Source organism: Pteropus vampyrus, unplaced genomic scaffold (assembly GCF_000151845.1).
Source record: "Pteropus vampyrus isolate Shadow unplaced genomic scaffold, Pvam_2.0 Scaffold16, whole genome shotgun sequence".
In the NCBI taxonomy this organism is placed as follows: Eukaryota; Metazoa; Chordata; class Mammalia; order Chiroptera; family Pteropodidae; genus Pteropus; species Pteropus vampyrus.
Genome location: NW_011888797.1, coordinates 1,970,487 through 1,991,640, shown reverse-complemented (window position 1 = coordinate 1,991,640; position 21,154 = coordinate 1,970,487). Strand labels below are relative to the sequence as shown.

At 38.8% G+C, this 21,154-nt stretch overlaps 2 protein-coding genes across 5 annotated transcripts in view; one reads left to right on the top strand and one right to left on the bottom strand.

The window, feature by feature from the left end:
* UTP20 (UTP20, small subunit processome component) overlaps positions 1 to 7,660 on the bottom strand; it is an 82,110-nt gene extending 74,450 nt beyond the window's left edge. Inside the window, exons 1-6 of the mRNA XM_011354412.2 lie at positions 7,460 to 7,660; positions 6,497 to 6,577; positions 3,468 to 3,534; positions 3,224 to 3,356; positions 2,603 to 2,791; positions 1,704 to 1,743 (exon numbers count right to left, since the gene is read on the bottom strand). Coding sequence (XP_011352714.1) covers positions 1,704 to 1,743; positions 2,603 to 2,791; positions 3,224 to 3,356; positions 3,468 to 3,534; positions 6,497 to 6,577; positions 7,460 to 7,504 — 555 coding nt within the window. The 5' untranslated portion in view covers positions 7,505 to 7,660. The remainder of the gene's footprint in view (positions 1 to 1,703; positions 1,744 to 2,602; positions 2,792 to 3,223; positions 3,357 to 3,467; positions 3,535 to 6,496; positions 6,578 to 7,459) is intronic.
* A 6-nt stretch (positions 7,661 to 7,666) lies between these two features.
* SLC5A8 (solute carrier family 5 member 8) overlaps positions 7,667 to 21,154 on the top strand; it is a 98,869-nt gene continuing 85,381 nt past the window's right edge. The window contains exons 1-2 of one of the 4 annotated variants that reach the window (XM_023527313.1): positions 7,667 to 7,772; positions 20,198 to 20,314. Coding sequence is in view for 1 of the 4 variants with exons in the window: in XM_023527311.1 (XP_023383079.1) it covers positions 7,707 to 7,772 (66 nt within the window). In the remaining 3 variants the exon portion in view is untranslated. Of the gene's footprint in view, positions 7,773 to 20,182; positions 20,315 to 21,154 lie in introns of all 4 variants that reach the window. The other 3 variants (XM_023527312.1, XM_023527314.1, XM_023527311.1) reach the window with 3 other exon arrangements.

The following is a 21,154-nucleotide window of genomic DNA, read 5'->3' as shown; positions in this document are numbered from 1 at the left end:
TTATAGGAAAGACTCCATGAAAAGCTGAAACTTGTAAGTGAGCCCTGAACAGGAAAAATTCAGGTGAATACCAGAGTACATATCACTAGAGATCAAAGTGAGATCAAAGATCGGGTGGGAAGAAATGATCATGTTGAAGAAATAACAAGGAGGTTGGTCAGTCTAAAAGAGGAAGAACAGTGTGGTTGGGGCAGGCAGCTGCAGATAAATCTGCCAGGTAAACACGTGGCTCTGAATACCTAGTGAAGGAGTGTAAACTCTAGCTGACATTTACATAAGCACTTACCATGTTACTTTACCTAACTGGCACAACTCCATAGGGTAGATACTATTAATAAAACTGAGGCAGAAAGGCTAAGTAACCTGCTCAATGTCAGTCATATAACCATGTAGCTATAACTATATAATTACTTGTATAATCGCATGGTTTAAATTGGTCTTCATAATGACAGGAGAGCATGAAATATCTTCCTATTTTTGCCATATCCCTATGACCTAATGGTTCCTTGATCATAGCAGGTACTAATACTAGCTGAATATGGAATGAATATTTTCAGAAAAATTAATTTGGCAGCAAGATACAGGATAAAAAAAGGACGAAGAGAATGGCGTTCCTACTAGAAACCTGCTCAAGCCATACAATCTTGGGTGAACGAGGGCATGAAAGAGGCTGGTGGTAGAGGGGAATGACAAAAGATGTTTCCCAAAAGACATTTCAAGAGTCCCTTGCAATGGAACCAAAGACCTTACAGTGTCCACAAGGCCCTTTATGATCTAGCCCCCTACTACCAAGCCCCTGACATTGCCTAATTATTCTCCCCTTGCACACACTGCTCAACTACCCAGGCCTCCTTGCCATTCCCCATGTATGCCGGGCATGTGTCCAGATGTTCTCCCTCTGCTAAAATGTAAACTTTGCAAGAAGAGGACTTATTATCTGTTTTGTGATTGTATCTCAAGTGCCTGACACATGGTGTTCAATAAACATTCACTGAACTGGTGGAGCGCATAAATAAATAATAGAATCAAAAGGATTTGGAGTCCTTGAAGACAGTGGGTCAAAGATACCTCTAGGGCGCCAAGTCTCAGTGATGGGAAGAGATGGTGTCATTGTTAGAAACTGGGCAACCAAACAGGGCCTGGCATAGACTACATATTTACTCAACACAGGAATAATTGAAGAGTTGGCTTGAATGGGAATGTGTTGACTCTGGTTTCAGTAATACTCAAGAGAAAATATCCAGAATGTTGAAGATGTCATACTAAGAGCAAATAAATTTAGAACTAGAGAGTCTGACTTGGGAGATATAAAAGTAACAGCAGAAGCCATGAAACCAAATAAATTATGTATCCCCTCCCCAAGATCTTGCTGGTTTTTAAAGAAGTAATCTTGATTTCGAATACATTTTACCAAAAGCTTCATAGAGAACTAGTAAAGGCTGAAAAAATATCTTTCTCTTCCTTTGTTCAAAAGAGGGTAGGGTCGAGGGTGATACAAAAAGAAAATCTACAGTCATATCCCTTAACCACTCCTATGGGGTTGGAGGAGAAGAGTTAATCTTATGTATTCATGTGGCAATTAAAATATGTAGAAATAATCAGAAACCAATGGAAATCTCCATCAAGCTCCAGAATGAAACAGATAATAAACACTCCTTCCCTTACTTTAAACAAAAAGCTACTATGGAATTTATTCTCTTTACCTGTCCACATTTGCTCACAAATACTGAATGTCTCTTTTGGCTTAATAAGCATGATAGGCACTAGAAAATGCAGATATTTAAGATGAGGTTCTTGAAGAGTGTACGTTTGTCGAGGATACCATTACACTGTGAACAACTGTTAACAAAATTTGTGTCATGGAAGTGGTATAGAATGTCACAGGGGTTCAGAGTACAAAGCTTTCATTTCTGGCCAAGGAAATATTTGCGGAGGTTATGAAATCTAGGCCAGGCTTTGATGGGGAAGGGGAGATATGTTTTCAACAGTTGGCTATAAAGAGACTGGTGGAATAGAGTGGCTGGAGAACCAACTTTATATAAGGAAGTAATTAGGGACTGAGTTGGAAAGGCGGTTTGGAGTAAGACAGAAGCCAGGGAAAAGGCAATTAAAGAACATATATTAGAGTCAGGTAGCCGTGTCGGCAGGTACACGTGATGTTATGCATTATGCATGTTTTAACCAGACAAGGGTGAGTCAAAAATTCTCTCTTGGTTGTCAGTATCAATAAAACCGCCCTTGACCAAAACATAAAAACTTACAAAACTTAAATGTTAAAAAAAATCTCATTATTGAGGAGGATCATTCTATTTAGGGGGCCTCAAGCACACAGCTATTTTCACAGAGGCAACCTTGAATATTCAGCATGCATGTATTGCTTTCGCTCTCAAAACCAATACAGATGGGAGCAGGACTGACTGCAAACAGGCAGGGGAAATCTCGTGCAGATGATGGGAATGTTCGTAAACTGGATAGTGGTGATGGCTGCACAACTTTATACATTTTCTAAATGGCACTGACTAGTCAATTAAACACAATAAAAATTAGAAGCAAAAGAAAAAAAAAAGAAAGAAAACCCACACTAGAGAGAAAAAAGGGTCACCTGTATATACTGGACATGTCCTTCACCATGAGCCTCCACAGGTACTTGTAAAGATACGACAGCGAGGTGAAAGCCCATTCTAACAACTCAGTGTCCTGAGTCTCCAGGATTGAGGTGATAGTCAGAAAAAAATCCTGAAAATGTGGATAGAAGTCTGTCTGTAGATCTCGTGCCAACTGTACAACCAAACTGGATTAAAAATAAGAAAAAGTAACTGTTTTTGAGACATGTAGACCAAAACACAAATACTGTAAATCTATTTCACAAATGATAGTAGATTGCCTATGATGATAGAATTACTTAAATCTTCCAAATCAAGTCTCAAGAGAGAGACAAAATTTTTCAAATTCTTCACATTTTAAAGGTGCAGCAGAGAAATCAGGCTAGAGCAAGAAGATGCATTCTATCACAAGTGATGGTCAATTTTTCCTATTATGTCAAAGAAAAATGGGATTATCTTAAAAGTATAAAATAATAGTGAACAAAGTACACATCTAAGATTCTGTTTTATGGCAAAGCACTAATACTCAAAATAAATTCTTATTTTTAAAACAAACACCAGATCTACGGCATGTATAGTTATAAAACACAACTACTCATAAATGCAGACATGCTACTTACTCCAAAAGGGGTTGATAGGCAAAACTGTTCTTGATTTGCAGGTGAGCCTTTAAACTCTGAACTATCTCATTTTGATGATAGACCAGCTGATTGAATGACTGGCATTTGTCAATAACTTCTTTGTAAAATTTTCCTGGATGAAAAAAACATAGATGTTTTGCTCTTCCATCATATTGCTATTTATTTGTTTTGAATATAAAGTGCAAATGATGAGTGAATGAAACAGAAACAAAATAGAAAATACCAAAGTGTTCCGTAAGGTTCAATTCCCTCCATTTCAGCAGTCCCTCAAAAAAGTAGGTTTCGACCTCCTGCCAAGATTAAAGCAGTCCATTAATCAGACAATTCAAAATATGATCAAAGTAAATAAGAATAATGATATATTAATATCTTAAGACAAGTTAACTTTTAGTGTTTTTTTTTTATGGGCTTTAACTAATATATTTAAAAAGCATTCAGGTTTACGATATGGACACATGCTTTATGAAAACAATGTTTTGTTGATTTGGTTACAGCAAATAATTCTATAAAACTTTCAAACATATTAGTATATAGATGTTTATTCAGCTTTATTGTAGTGAGAGGAGAACATAAAATAGCCTAAATATGTAACAACAGAAAAATGATTAGAATAACTTGTGGCCTATAGATACTAAGGTATATTATGTGGCTATTAAAAAGATCTATATCTATATTGAACAAGAAGGATGTTGATATCCCTTCCAAAGTGATAAAAGTTACACAGTCTATAAATGTTTGCACATATTTGTATTACAGAAAAACATGGAAAAATACGCATATACCAAATTGCCAATACTGGTTTCCTTGGCAATAGTAGGTGGAAAGGTGAGATAATATGTTTGTCTAAGTTCACCACTACGTTATTTAGCTTGTTAACACAATATATATTACTTTGTCCATATATATGTGTGTATATATGTGTGTATCTATGTGTATACGTATGTATGCATGTATATGTGTATATATATGTGTGTATGTGTACGTGTGTGTGTATGCCCATAGAAAAAGAGAGAGAGAACAAATACATAAGCACATACGCAAACAGCATGCAAAATCTTCTACAATCTCAAAAAAGTGTAAATCTTTAACTTGTGCTTTGGAAATCTTTAAAAAATAAAAATGAAATAAAATCAATAGGGAGAATAGGAAGGAAGAGAATCCAATTAAATTTTGTTCAGTGTCTCTTAAGGCAGAAGAGAAACATACCTAACAGTTTAAAACCTAAATGGAGAAAGAATTTGTAGCCTAGCACAGTGATTGGTACATGTCAGCCATCTCTGATAGACTATGTCCCCACCCCTTTACAATGTGACTGGCAGCCTCTATCACCTAGAGTTGGAGTCTATTTCTTCACCCCCTGAACTTAGCCTGGACTTGTGACTTGCTTTGACCAATAACATGCAATGGAAACAATCCTGCGACTGCCCAAGCTAATCTTTAAGAGGCCCTGTAATTTCTGCTTTTACTTTCTTGGAAAGATTCTGTCATCATGAAAAGAAGCCTAGTCCAGCTTATTGGAGAACAAGAAGCTATGAAGATGACCTAGACCAACTAGCCCCAGTCAATGGCCAGACATTTGATTGAGGTCAGACTGGACCTCCCAGCCCAGGATCCTATCCTAGGCTCTCTTCTCTGCTAACTCAACACTCTATCCCTTAGTGCTTACAACCTCTCCTATAGCTTAAACTAAACCATTTGCTGAATGTTAAATCTGTAACTCCACCTCCAAAGTCATCTGTACTCCTCCAGATCCATACATCCAAATGTCTTTTGGATATCATCATTTGGTGAGCCACAAGTATATCAAATTCAACAAGCCCCAAACAAAATCAACCTCGTGCTTCTCTTCCTAAATCTATCTTGATGAATGACATCTTCAACCAACTAGTTGAAACAGAAAATCTTAACCCCATTCCCTTCCTCCCTGCATATTCAGCAGGTCACAAGTCCTATTAAGTCTACTTCTTTAATATCTCTGGAATCCTTCCCTTCTCTCCATCTTGACTGCCACTACCATAATCACCTCTTGGTTAGATGACTACGAAATCTTCACAACTGGTTGCCCTGACTCCAGTCCTACTCTTTATTCTACACTAAAGCCAGAGAGATCTAAAACTTAAACCTGATCATGTCACTTCCCTGCTTTATAATCCTAGAATGACATCACATAACTTCAGGATAAAATCCAAACTTAGCTTGACATATAAAGCCCGTTATGATCCTTGACTATCTCTTCTGCTTTATCTCTCACCAGTCACTATCCCAGTCACTATCGACTGTACATACACTTATACACAAACACCATATATACAATTATAACCACAATGAACCACTCTGTAGTTTCTTGACTGTGACATGCATTCTCTAGCCTGTTCATTTATACAGGCTTCTCCCACAGCCTAAATATTCTTTCTTGTCTTCTTTGCCACGCTAAAACCTATATAAACAAGACTAAATTCAGGTATCACCTTATCTATGTTATCATTTTTGACACCCCACCCTTCGCCTCCAAAGAATTCAGGTTAGGCTCCTCTGATGATGAGTTCCCAAAGTGTTATGTCCTTACTTAGATGACATCATTTGACACACTGAATTCACACATTGGAGAGAAGGCATTCGAAGGCAGTGAGCAAAGTCTGACTAGAGCCAAGTGACAAATAGTAAAAACTGAGGTTGAATCCATAAGCTAAAAGCATGTTCTATGGGATCTTAAAAGGCTAGCAGAAAAATAATTACTTGATGCAACAAAAAGCAAGGTTTTTTTGTAGAGGTGTGACTGAGTTAGAGCATGGCTAAAAGTAGAAAAAATTATGAAATTCTAGCCCTAATCTTTTTATAAAAGAGTAAATTAAGCCTCAGAAAAGTGACTTGCTCAAACCCTTTTTAAATTGTAGCTTCAAGAATATGGATCTGCAACAGTGCTCGGAATAAACATGGGAAAGAGAAAGGCTAGAATCACAGAAGCCACCCTAGTATCAAAGCTATAGAATTTTCTGCAATGATGGAAATGTTGCATATCTGCACTTGTCCAATATGGTAGCAACTAGCCACATGTGATTACTGAACACTTGGATTTTTAATTTACTTAATTTAAATCTAATTTGTCATGTGTGGCTATTTTATTAGATAGCATAGGACTAATGCATTTCATGTTCATAAAGAAATGGCTTGAAAATCAAGCCATTTCTAAGAGCAGAGACTAAAAAAATGACTATCACTACTCTAAGACTGGTTAGTACAACATTTTCTTACCTCATCATAGCTCGCAGTTCTATCGATCCGGTGAATAATATCGATATTCACATTCCCCAGTCGTTCAGCAAATGTAAGAAACTGTGGGAAGGGGGAGGAGCATAGTTAAGATACATCATCATTTAATATTTACCACATCTTGAGTATCTGTTTGAATGCTGTATAACAGCCACATGTGGACAATTCCCTTGTGAAAGTGGAAAGTTTAAAGCTTCCATAAGCCTCCTCTTGTACTATTGCTATAAATAATAGTAGGCTTCCCTTGCAATTTCAGACTTGTATTTTCAACCAATCAAAAAATGTATAAGAAAGAATATAGAGCCTTAAAAAAATTCACTACGCTACTGTAAGATAATAGAATACTTCTATGACTATGTTTGCATAAGTTCTTTCAGTTATATCATTTCAAATAAAATTTTCATGCTAGACTACAGCAGACCTAGGTGAAAGCTGGCGATGTGGCCTTGCTAGACCTATTAAGTTTCATATCTCTTTACAAGCACAGGGATCTGACTAAGTCATTGCAATAATATTGATTTTAAACACATACAAACCTATGGCTGTATCACAAGGAAGAAACTCTCAAAGGGTAGAGAAAGTGTGATAGCCATTGGTTGGAAATCATTCAAGTTCTCCCACCGGCCCGCCCCCTAATTTGGCTTTTAAAGGTAAAACAGCAGGGGAGAATAGCTCCTAAAGAATTAGTTTGTGAGAGTGAACTCGGACTGAAGGGGTTTCCCACGCACGCCAGACCCCACAAACCATGGGTGAAATTTGCTGCCCGACTTATTTTCGTACTTCATGTTTACTACACGCGGAGAGTCTCCATCTTTTGCCAGAGTCTCGGGGCAAGTGACTAACGGTTGGCCCAGAAATCTGCAGCCCCGGGAGTCCCGCTCAGAGCCAGTCCCACGTCTGAGACACCAGGGACTCACGGCTCCTGGTCCAAGCTCCCTCACTCACCCGATATGTGTTCTCGGTCTTGTGGGAAACGGGCTTTGTCTTCATGGTTGCAGAGACGCAGCAGCCCGCGAGGGCCTGCGGAAGGGTCGAAGGGATGCAGCCGAGGTTAAGAAACGGAAACTGGCTGACAGTGCAGATTCCCAGGTGTCCAAACTCTCTCACGTGCGGTTTGAGCCCCTGGACGCCGCCATGTTTGAGACGGGGAGGAGCCTGAGAGGGCCACGTGGGCGGAAGAAGGGGACCGAACATGCGCGGCGCCGCTCGCCGGGAGCCGCGGGAAGCCGGAGAGAGCCGCAGAGTCCCGGGCTGGCGGGTATGTGGATGTGGAGTTACTCCCTTCAGTAAAAGTTTATATATTTTTGTTGTAAAAGAAAACACGTTTGTCATCATTATCACCTAACACTCACTACCACTCAGTTTGTATCCTGCAGCGGGTCTTTACGTTCATAATTTCACAGCAAACCCTGTACACTGAACAAGTGTGTCAGGAATCTTTGTCAAGAAATACATAGGAGAGATTTATTCAAGGGTCTTAGAGTTTGTAAACAGAGAATGCAACTGGGCAATACCCAGAGTATTCTGCAAAAAAGAAAAGTAGAGGGTTCTTATAGTAAAAAGTACATTCTTGAGAAGAATCAGTCTTGCATTTTTATCTTAGCCTCTGGTTTGATGAAAGATGGTAATCCTGTAAATGACCTTGTGGTCTGGATAATGGACCTCAGTTGGCTGGATACAGGACCATTCTTTCCTTAGTCCCTCTGGGGTAATCAGAGGGTTATCTGGTAGTTGTGTGTCGGGGCATTTACACAGGACTGGAAATTTCAAAAGATTAAGTTCTCAGGCTTCTTAAAACAAACCTCTCCTCATATCACAATATACTTGATTTTAGTAATTTAGCGCCTTGGCTATAGTGACTCCATTTTATTTATTCACTTTTATCTTCAAGCATATTGTGAATGCTGCCTGAATATAAATGAGGTACATATTTTAAAGCCTATTTACTATATGAAAAAAGCAAGAAGTAGCAGTCTGGCAGAGGTCACTCAGCTCCGAAGTCTGATATTCTTAACCACTATCCTCTAAATAAAATTGAAAAATAGAAAAAGTTTTAAAGACAAATCTTATAGTTTCATGCACAACCAGTTAACATTTTGGTGTTTTTTTCCCACCACTCTAATGATGTGTTGTTAAACATAATTGTACAAACGTGTGCGTGTGTGTATACTGTATATATATTTTTTTCACTTATTCATTCAGCAAACATTTCTTGAGAATCTGCTATGAGCCATTCACTCTTCTGTGAGCTGAACAAGACATAATAATAATAATAATAATAATAATAATAATAATAATAATAATAATAATTCTGTTTGCAAGATTTAGTCTGAGATACTTACATCTTAGATAGCCAAGGAGAGATGTTAGGTAGACAACTAAATACATTCCTACTTAGGGATCATTGTAGAGGTCAGGGCTGGAGTTGTGAATTAAATTCTTTATATACACTTAACTACTGAAAGTGTGAAGTAATTAAAGCCATGGAACTGGATGAGATCACTTATGGAGAGAGTGATGAAAAGAAGGATGAAGGAGAGAAGAGGACCCAAATTGAACTCTCGAGTGCTCTAACAATTAGCAGTGGCCAAGAAGGTGCCTGGGAAAGCGCCACTGAGATAGAAATGGACTATTATTGACGTGGAAACAATCTGACATGGTGAAGGTCCCTGGTGACCTTGACCAATACAGTCCATGTGGAGGAAAGGAAGCAAAATATGCATGGATTGAGGATGGAATCAGGTGAAGAAGTGAAGTATAACACTTTTAAATTATTAGCATTACAACATCAATATTTTCTAAGTCAATAGTTACAATAGTTGTAACTATTTTTAACGGCTCCACAGCATTTATGGATTTTATTTTTTAATAATAAAATATAGAAGTGTCCAGCATTTGGCTGGCTTCCAGTAGGCTAATTGGCATTTCCCCTCCCTTTCTTTATTAGGTGGTTCTTTTCTTTTTGTGTCATAGATTCCTTAAGGAAGACATAGAAAGTTGTAGAATGTCTCAGAAAAATGCACATAAGCTCATTTGCACTAAACTGTGTAGATAATTTCAGAGTGAGAAGTCTGCAGTTACCTGAAGGTCAGATCCCCCACTCTCAGCAATGTTCCCAACCTGTTGCCAAAATCACCCCCAGATAATTGTGTCCTTTTCCTTCTCTTTTATTTATTTTTTGGTAATGGAGTTAATAGGAAACTAAGGAGTGGAGAGAATTGACACATGTTATGTATTACATTGTTACTCATTATATGATTCTCACTGACAACTCTGGTTGAACAATTTATCAATATAACATGGTGGTTAAGAACCCACTGGATGCTAGAACCAGATTGCCTGGGTTTGAATCCTAGCTCTATCATTTGTTAGTGGTGTGACCTTGGGGAAGTTACTTACATTCTCTAAACATCATTTTTTTCATATGTGAAGTGAAGCTAATATAAGTCCCTATCTTATAGGGAGCTGTTATGCATAGTAAATAAGCTAATGGATGAAAGGTGCTTAGAAGGTGCCAGTACCATAACTGCACAACCTTTGACAAGTTACTTTACCTTCCTAAGACCCAACTTCCTAATCTATTAAATGGATATGTTAATAATACCAATCTTCGGCACATAGAGCATGGAATAAATGTTTGCTGCATAGATAAATAATTGACCATTTATTTTCTACTATCTGGCTACCTGACAAGTTTCTTAAGGGCAGAAACCATGTACTTTTTCAACTTTCTATCACAGCATATCGTACTTTGTTTAACCCTGACAAACTCAAGACTAGTATAACTCCTGCATTAGATATAGGTTGTACCATGTGATTTTTAAGGTCTCTCCCAAAGCTAAGTTTCTAAGATTCTGTGGAGTAGCCAAATCAGCCATGAAGAGCACTGCTGTTTAGAACATCTCCTTGTCCCCAGCTTTTGCCCTCTGTGCTAAGGCCTTGGATATCCCATGCCAACCTGTTTCCTTTTTTCACTATAGTTTCGCCTGCCCTATCCATAGAAGCCAGAAAACTTATGTATAATTCCTTAATTTCTTATTAAACTTGATCCAGAACTCCCGGAAGTTTTGCTTTTTAATATTTGTTTCCTTAGTGTCTAGCACAGTGCAGTTTCAAACCCAGGGGACTATACGAGCACATGAGAAGTTTACCCAGCTTAGATGTGGAAGTAAATCCATAGAAGGCTTCTTGGTGGATGTGACATCTAAGCTGAGACGTGGAAGATAAATAGAAGTTAGCCAGGCAAGGGAGGAGCATAGATATGAAGGGTGTTATCTAGGTAGAGGGAACAGTATATAGAAAAATTCAAAATAATTGAGTACAAATTCAGTTATTTTTAGTTCCTAATCCAAAGCCACATCTTGTCAAGTTAGCACTAGGCATCAGTGTCACTGTTAGCATCTTTGGGTTAATGAAAAGGAAAACATAAAAGACAGAGTGAAATTGAGAGGTGGGGAGAGCTTTGGTTTCTTCCTTTATAAAAGTGGGTACAGGAGTAACACAAGGCTGTCGAAAGATTAAGATATTGTACGTGGTGGTCAGGAATGGGACAACTCTGCCTGGGGGCATGGTCTTATCTAAATAAGGGCTCAAGGGGTGCAGTATATCAAACCAGAGATTATCCCCACTCAGAAAAAGGGACTAGTGAAGTGAGATCTCAAACCAACCGGAAGTGAAGCAAAAGAGAAGAGTGGACCAAGGAAGATATTTTAATAACTCTTAATTATGGCAGTAAAGTAAGCTGATCCACAGATCATTTATTTCTTGAGAGAACTATGTACTATTCATAGTTGTATGTGACACAGGAGGCAGAAAGAGCATGGAGTTTGGATTCAGAAGAACCAGCTGGGTCCTAGTTCTAGAGTTTTCCATGTGCTAATTGATAACTGAATTAGCAATTTACTCTCTGAGCCTCAGTTTCCTCACCTTTAAAATATTAGGCATAATAACCAATTCTGCCTTTTCACTTTTTAGTTGGTAAGGAGATCCTTGACATCGAGTATGTCAGAGTCTCTTGTCATCCATATAACACTTATTATTTTCAGTTATGTGACCACTGTTCAGCACTGGGGCCACTGAGCTTCTATTCTCCTTTTCCTTGTTTAAAGCTCAGGCATCACAGACATTAGATAAGAAATTGCAAATTGGTGGGCCTCCCAAGCCCAGTGTAGCCCAGATATGTTTTGTTTACCAACCAATATACTTGAAATACTTAAGTTTATTAAAAATCTGGAGATTTCTGGTGAAAATCCAGATTTCTAGCTTCTCTGAAAAATAAAAAAATGCACAACACTGGGCCCACATTCAGAAAAGCAGTAACTGGCTGGAGCTGAGTAGCGGTGACCCCTTTGCCTCTGTCCACACCACTCCCGGCTGCCCTGCCCCTGGCCCATGCACTTGGCCTCTATAGGCATTTCATTTTGCAGCCTCATTCATTAGACTTTTCCTCAAGCAGAAGGTTTTAAACATGCCTCTTGCAAATAGCAGGTTGTTGCAGCAGCTGCTGTTGCTTTTATAGTCTCATCCAGTGAGTGACTCAACGTTTTACAGGGGGGTTGGTGCAGTTTTTCAGTCGGTGCTGAAATATTTGTAACACCCTTCCCCATCCTCTGAAACACACACATGCGCACGTACAAACCCACCATTGCCTTCTCTGTTCGGCTTGTTTTCCTTTCTCACTTTTACCCACTATTTACATTTGGGTCATGAACTTTACATTCCTTATTTTCTTTTAAGAGATACCAGAGGATAACATGAATTAACCTATTTATTTGAGCAATTTATACATCCACATTGTTTTTACATACACATTTTCATACAATTTGGATTTATCTCAACCCTTCTCCAATCTCCCACTTCCCCTTGGCTGTGTCTTTGCATCCAAATTGATTTTTGTCTCGTTACATCTTATTTGCTGCTTTGAAAGAGAGGTAAGCTCGGACTCTGCTGCCGGGCCTCCTAGACTCACATTCTTGCTCTACCACTATTATATGAGCCTCAGCGCACTTGCCCCAAAATAGGGTTGTTCTGAGGAGTCAGTGACCTAATACTTTTGTTCTCAAAATGCGGTCCCCAACCAGCAGCACCAGCACTTAATGGAACTTGTCAGAAATGTAAATTCTCAGGACCCACTTCAAACCTCCACTGAATCAAAAACTCTGGGGGTGGCGCCCAGTCATCCAGGTGATTCTGATGCAGACTCAAGTTTGAGAATCGCTGACTTAACGTATGTTTGAGCACTTAGAACATTGTCTGGCATATACCATATGCCATAGAAAGTGTTTACTATTATTACTGTTTAGACTTTATATAAGTGTTTGCTACTGTCATTATTAAATTGTCCTATCCACATCTATGGGGTAGGTCGTATTATTCTCACTCTAAAGATTAGGGATCTGAGACTCGGAGAACTTCTAAATGGCAGAGAAATTTGAATCCAGGTCTTCTAACTTTAAGTTCAGTGCTTTGTACTGCCCCACATCTTAAGAGTGTAAACTAGGAGAGACAGATGTAGAGAAATAAATGCTTGGCTCTTGTGGTAAACATTTGTAGATTTCCTGATAGTTTTTGTTCTCATTTCCTCTAGAAACAGCATCCTGATTTTCCTTTGAAGAATCACTGTTCCCTCATTCTCAATGTCTGAGGTTCAGGGTAGGTGCAGGCAGGACCTGTATCCTAATTGGTATTTCTCTGGTCAGGTAACTGGTTCACGGATGACCATGTGTCCCAAGCTAGGCCAAAAGCCCTACCTGGAACTTTTGCTAGAGCTATAGAGAAAGAGGTGCTTCTTTTTCTTGGATTTGCCAAGATGACAAGAGGCTGAAGGTGGCCATTGTCACTTCAAGGAGATGTCTGCCTGAGAATGAAGTCTATCAAAGGAAAATAGAGTCAGAGAAAGAGAGAGACTGATTAACTAATTTGAGTCACTGGATCCATCTAGTCCTTGGACTTTTCAGTTTCATTAGTTCATGAATTCCCCCTTTTGTGCTTAAGCCTTTTTCAACTAAATTAGCTGATACTTTTACAGCTAATTTAACATTTTTGTGTTGCTAAAAAACAAGACTGAAAACTCCGGCCTTCCAATGAACACAGATATTTATAAGTTGAGTAATAATCAAAAAAAGTCAAATGTAAAATTGTAATGATAGCAGTCATTGTGATAGAATGGAAAGAATGTCAAACCGGAAGTCAAGAATCCTGGGTTCCAGTCCTGGGAGATTCACTCAGCTGTGTGACTCTAAAAGTAATCCCACATCAAAAGAGGTAATGTACATACACATACATGCTTTTATTGTTGCATTATCTGAAGTCAGATAGTTATTAGAGTTGCTTCCAGAACTACTTACATACATACAATAGTAAGTTGGAGGAGGTAGAGAAGGGGATGTTTTTGGATTTCTTTTATACCACTCTTTGATTTCAGTGATAGAATACCTTTAAAGACAATATATCTTAAGATAAAAGACAAGCCGCAGACTGGGTGAAATACTTGCGAAACACATATCTGGTAAGAGACTTCTGTCCAAAATATGCAAAGAACTCAGAACTCAACAGTGAAAAAAACTCAGTTAAAAAATGGGCAAAAGATCTGAACAGACACCTCACCAAAGAAGATATACAGATTGCAAATAAACATGAAAAGATGCTCAATATCATATTTCATTAGAAATTACAAATTAAAGTAATGATATACTACCACACACCTGTTAGAATGGCTAAGCTTCAAAATACTGAAAATACCAAATGCTGGAGAGAATCCGGAGTGACAGGAACTCTCATTTACATACACATGCTAGTGGGAATGAAAAATGGTAACAGCCACGTTAGAAGACAGTTACCTATTTTTTAACAAAGGTGAACATTGCTTATCATATGATCCAGCAATCACCCTATGTATTCAAATGAATTGAAAAATTACAAACACATAAAAATGTGCATACAGATGTTTATAGCTGTTTTATTCATAACTGCCAGAACTTGAAAGGAACTAAGATGTCCTTCAGTAGCTGAGTAAATAAACAGACTATGGTGTATCCATACCATTGAATATTCAGCAATAAAAAAAAAAAAAAGAGCTATCAGATTATTAAAAAAATGGAAGCAGCTTAAATGTATACTGTTAAGTGAAAGAAGTCAATGTGGAGAGGCAATATACTAGATGACTTCAACTATGTGAAATTCGGGAAAAGGGAAAATTTTAGAGAAAATAAAGAGATCAGTGGTTGCCAGAGGCTTGGGGAAGAAGGGAGAAGGAGGGATGAGTAGATGAAGCACAGGGGATTTTAGGGCAATGAAACTAGTCAGTATGCTACTGTAGTAGTGGACACATGACGTTTGTCAATACCCATAGAACTACACACACAAAGAATGAATCTTAAACTTAGACTTTAGTTAATGATTGCTCTAGTCATTGTAACAAGTATACTGCACTAATGTAAGTTATTAAAATGGGAGATTGTGTGGGGAAGGAAAGTGGGTATATGGGAATTGTCTTACTTTCTGATCAGTTTTTCTCTAAACTTAAAACTGCTCCAAAAATAAAAGCCTATAAATTTAAAATTTTGCATCTCCCCTTAACTCCTTCTCCTTCTGAACCCAAAGTCCTTTGGAGAACCTCATGACAATCTTAGATGGGATCTAGAAAGACAGCACTTTGCTCTTGAATCCTTGGGGCACCAAGAGGAAGTAAGACCAGAATCTCTTTAACACTAGAAACCGAGAAAATTTGGATCTGTGGGATTCAAAATGAGAAAGAGGAGTGCTGCAGAACACCAGCAAAAACAAAACAAAACAAAACAAAAATGAAACAACAAAAAAAAACACATTTATTTATTCACTCAGTGAGTCTTATTTATTAGGTACTGATCTAAGGAATGAAGATACAGTGGTAAACAAATTTCCTGCCCTTATGAGGTTCATTTTCTAGTGCGAGAAGACAAAAAAATAAACATGTGACTCTATGGACAATCATGGCAATTAAGTGCTATGGAGATGAATACAGCAGGTGGATACAGAGTATGGCAGAAGCTTTTAATTGTTTCCTAGATTTCATTCTTCTTTTCGTCTTTTAGAAAAAGAACCTCTACCTCAAGTTTTAGCTGGTAATGTGGCCTTGCATCACAGACTACGTTTCTTCCCTCTCCATTTTGCATCTGGGGATAGAGTTATGACCAAGTTCAGGACAATGGAATATAAGTGGAAGTGCGTAATTTCTAGGTCACTTGCTGAAGGATAAAGCCAACTTCTTTGCTTTGGACCCTTCCTCCTTTCCACTGGCTGGGAAACGGCATTGACTGGACCACCCTCGGAAGCCAAGTAAGGTAGATGGCAGAGCCCCCAGCTTTAGAGTACTCAATTCTTGATGCTATCGTTTCAAGATTGTACTCTTGGATGTATTCTCTTAATCAAATGCTATATTTATAGTCAAATGCCATTTGGGAGGATATATTTTCCAGAGATTCATGGTGATTTAACCTAAGTGATAAGTAATTCTCTACCATGAAGTGACCAGAACCCTAATGCTCAGGAACATCTCTGTCACAAGAGCTATGCAGTCACAGTATTATAAGCATTCATTTTACAGACTAGGTAAAATGACTCACCAGAGACAACACAGTAAATTAATAGCACCACAAGGAGCTATAATCCAGGTATCCTGACCCTTAGTTTAATATCCTTTCTATTATAGTCAACTTTACTTCATGCTTGGTACAGAGAGTAGTGGTGAGTATTTCAAATCTCAAAACAATTCTAATAACTTTTAAACTAGGTTGGGTTGGGGAATCTATTATTTTAAGTCAGCAGCAGATTGTCTTTCCTAATGATGCCTTGCACAAAACAGCAGGGGATGAAAGACTGCCCTGATTGCACACAAATCAGATAACCTGGATGAAGATACTTAGCATTAATAAGACCTTTTATTATAAAGGACTTGGAGGTTTTCAAAGAATTTAGCATCCATCACCTCTGATCCTTTGGCTGCCCTGTGAGGTAAGCAGGGTAGATATAGTTTCCATCATATTATAGATGAAGAAATAAAATAATCCCAGAAACAATAAGTGACTCACCCAGGGTCGCAGGTCTTTGACCGATGTTGGCAGACTTTATTACTCCATGTTCAAAGGTCTTGTTGTCACATGCATCTTCCCAGATAATTGATATCTCTTACTATGAACCAGATAATATTCCAAGTGCTTTGCATATAATGACTCATTTCCTCTTCCTACAAGTTAAATTCTGTTATTACCATTTACTGATGAGAAAACAAGCACAGAGAGACTGAGTAACTTGTCCAAATCACATAGTCTCATAAAGCAACTAGAGCTGAGACCCAAACATATGCAGGCTGTACCCAGAATCTGTGCTCTTAGCCACATCACTATGCCGCCTCTCCATTTAGAACTTAGAAGCAATTTTATGATTCATATAGCTCATGGGCACACTTTAAAGAGTCTTGAGATTAAGTTCAGATACCTCATAGCTCCTATGACAGTCACAAGCCCTCCCTTTGATGTGATGGCCACTTGATCTTATTGTCTACTTATGTGATAGATGTGATCAGAGTTTTATTTTTAGACCACCTGGGCAGGGTGAAAGAAGCATTGTGCATAATAATAGCTACTTTGACATCAGTGTTGAAAAGTTTGTATAGGTAGGAGTGAACTGCCTTCTGTTCTTCAGAAGAATTAATGCTATTTTATTACTTCGTTCTCTTTTTCTTTAATTAGTAATACCAAGGAGTGTAGAAGACATATGTTGTTTTCTTCTATTCCTCATTCTTTTGGTAGCATTGTTTTGATTTTCCTTTAGTAAATCTCCTTCTCGTTTATTCTTAGTCCATGTGATTTTAATACCAACCCATCCCCTAGGCACAGGCCCAGTGTATCTCCCTGAAAAAACAGTGGTTGGTTCAGGGATAGGTGTGTGATGCTGGTCAGTCCAATAGAAGTTGTCCTTAGGACTTTTACTTGAACTATTGGAAAACAGAAATCCTCTTTCTACTTAATGACTAATATACAGCAGAGTATAAGCTGGAGGATGTGGGTGGCCATCTTACACCATGAGGGAGTATTTGCCTGGGAATGGAACTAAGACAAAAGTAGAACCAATAGATGGAAAGAATCAAGTTGCTAATGATAAATTTGGGTCATCTAGATCTAGCCGTGTCTACCCTTGGACTTTTCAATAACATGAAATTTCCTTGTGTGTTAAACAAGTCTAAGTCAGATTTCTGTTGCTTGCAAACCTAGATTAATGTTAGTAATTAATAAATTGTTCTGTTTTATACAAGCATAACTCATATACCAGATTTGCCTGAAAGCTACACTGTATCAGTTATCTATTGCTACAATAAAGCTGCTTAAAAAACAGCCATAGTGGCATGCAACAAGTCTGTGGTTGGCTGGGTGATTCTACTGTCCTGAGTTGGCCTTGGCTGATCTTGGTTGGGCTCATTCAAGTGGTTTGATGACCAACTGGTCAGGGACTGGCTGATCTAGCATGGCCTTGGGTCGAATGACTTAGCTACAGGGCTCTGTAATATGTGATTTCTCATCATCCAGCAGGCTAGTTCAGGCTTTTCTCATAGTAAGGTACAGGCCTCAGAGAGCCTGGAAGAGTGCAAGGCCTATGCTCAGAACGGTCACACCACCACTTCCACTGTATGCTACTGGGCAAAGCAAGTCACAAAAACAGCCCATATTCAAGGTGTGGGGAAATGGTCTCTATCTCTTGATGGGAAGAGCTGCAAATTCCCATTGCAAAAGGCTGCAGGGAGGAGTGGAGAATTAGAGCCATTTTTGTAATCAGTTTACACATTCATCCTCATTCCTTTTATAAAACAAATATGGTAAAGAGATAAAATAAGCAAAAGGATACTGGGATATAACCAAGTGCTCACCAAAGGAAGCAAATTCCTTCAGTGCATCAAGCAGGGTATGACACTACCCTGTTCTTATTTCACTCATTTAACATGTGTGATTTTCCTTGAACTTGATTCAGAAAGGGTTCCTAGATTCGGAAATCCTGTTCTGAAAGAGACTTTAAAGGTCATCTGGCCCAAACTCCACATTTTTCAGAATAAGAAACCAGATCCCAAAGTTAAAGAACTTTCCTAAGGCCACACAGAGGCAGATCTGGATCCTTACCTGGTGACTTCCAGTGCAGCAGGCTTTGATCATCTAGTGCTGTGCCCTCCCCACACCAAGGCAGGACATAGTAGAGGTCACATGCTTGAACTTGGAAGTCAGCCTGGGTTCTAATCCTGGCCTGGTCACTAATAAGCTCTGAGACTTTGGAAAAATTATTTAACCCCTCTGTGGAGGATGGTAGTACTATTTCCCTCATATGGTGGTTGTGAGAATTAGATAAGAGAAGGCAAATAAAGCACATAGTAAGTGTTCAATAAATTTTAGGTATCATTGTCTCTTAAAATACAGCTTTTTTTTTTTTTTTTTGGCTTGTTTCTGCCTGCATTTAGTCTGGGTTTGGGTGTTTAGAGGAACTGAAGATATAACTCCTAATATTTAGATTTCAGGAGTAAATGAATCTTTTAAAATTACGTTGGATTACAATTCCATGTTTCCTATAAGAAGAGATGCTTGTCACCTAATTCATCTATTTATTTTCTAATAAACATTTCCTGAGGGTATACTCAGAGTTGGGCATTACATTAGTTTGTTGTTGCTGTAACATATTACCATAAACTTAGTGGCCCAAAGCAGTTTATAATCAGGAGGTCAGAAGCCTGAAATGAATCAGCTGGGCTGCATTCTGAACTAAAATCTGGACTCCTGTCAGCTCAATAAGGCTTCATTGCTTAAACAGCAAGATGTTAGACAGTCAGGAGACTTAACTTCTAGTCTCACTTCTAGTATTTAAAATCCTATCAGACCTTTGTCACTTTCTTCTCCTTGAGCCTCAGTTCCCTATCTGTAAAAGGAAGAGGTTGGACTTGTCCCTTTTTGCTTTTACCAGTTGTCCTATCCTAGGCTGTTGCAGTTACTCATGGGGTGGGGATAAGGGACCAAGGTTTGGGTGGGGTCAATAGGTATGGTAACAGGGGCTGAGCATTTATACCTACCTCAGTAGTTCAGACATGTTACAGAAAGATTTTATAATGGGTCATGGTGGACCAGGAAGAACCCCTAACTCATTTCCCTAACATTTTTGAGTCTTTACGATTAGTCTCAAATCTTCTTTCCACAGTGCCAAGTAGATAAGATTTCAGGGCCAAGGATATTTGCCTCTGAGTTTTAAAAAAGAGTTTCGTAATTACCAAAGGACTTGAGACCATGACCATCACGGCCAAGTCCAACACCTAGCTAGTGGTGTGCTGGAGTAGCTTGTACCTGCTTGTGAGAGCTGATTGCTAAATATTAAAAAATTCTGTGAACCAAACAACCATTGGTATCTTGAAACTGCCCATGGTGGGAGTATTGACACCATAGAAATTGGCAAATGCAACAAACTGGGGCTCCCTCAGCCCCCTGACCTGGTTTACCAGAACATCCCTGCATCTGGCTTTGAACACTGGTAACTGCTTATCCAAGATTGCGGATAAATTAAATATGTGTGTCTAAAAAAGAATTTTTTTTTTCTTCTCTGCTTTTTGGTTTGTAGATACTAAGAGCAGAGTCTCTAAAACCTGTCTTTCTCTCCCCTTAACAGTGGCTTTCTTTACAGATTCTATGACTCTGAAAGATGCAAATTCCTGCAGAGGTCTTGGCAGGACTCCACATGCCCAAGCCATGCAGGTTCTGACGGGCTAGGCTCTGCCAGGAAACTCAGAACCACATCAAGGTATTGTGTGCTCTTTCACGAGAGTTTGTCCTCATGAATTGCCTATTTCGGGGCTTAGGGCAATTCTTTAAGGATTTTGGAAACCTCATGAAAATCCTTGCTCTGCCACTCGGTAGCCCTGTGACTTAACCTCATTGAGCTTTCTTACACGTAGAATGGATAACACATACTTGAGAGGGTTTATGGGTTTACCATGAAGCTAAGGAGTTTAAGTACAAGCACCTCCCTTGTATGAGCCCCTCACTGGGGGGCCTCAGGCATGTTGTATTTTTAATTTTGTAATCTAAAAGACTCCCACTCCAAGATGTTTAATCTTCAGGCCTCACACAAGTTGGATCGGCTCCCGCTTGTAGGAATGAATCACATACCATGTGTAAAACACTTGACCCAGAATCTGGCCCATGGTAAGAGCTTCATAAATAGTTCTTGTTGTAATGCACGTGCTTTCCTTCTATCACCACACATCACACATAGTTTTCCACCCCTCCCTAAATGTCAGCACGTTTTGTTCAGTTTGCTTCTCTTCCACTTGTGACATTGGCTTATCCACTTTCCACTTGCCACTTTGCCAGACTGATTCGATGAGGTGCAGTAGGCAGGGCCCCACTGCATCCATTTTAATGATGGGAAAACAATGTTTAGCAATTATGTTCTTCACTGAAGTGATGTGATGGCAAGGAGCGATCATAAATAATTTGCCTAAAGCGCCTTGGTGTGACGGGAATCAAAGTCATGTTAATGCTGAACAAAACACCCAACAGAACAGGAAAACAAAGGACAGTTGAGGCAATGCTGTCATGTTTTGCCAGTTGTTAAAAGAAGAGGCCAGTTGTCAGTCGA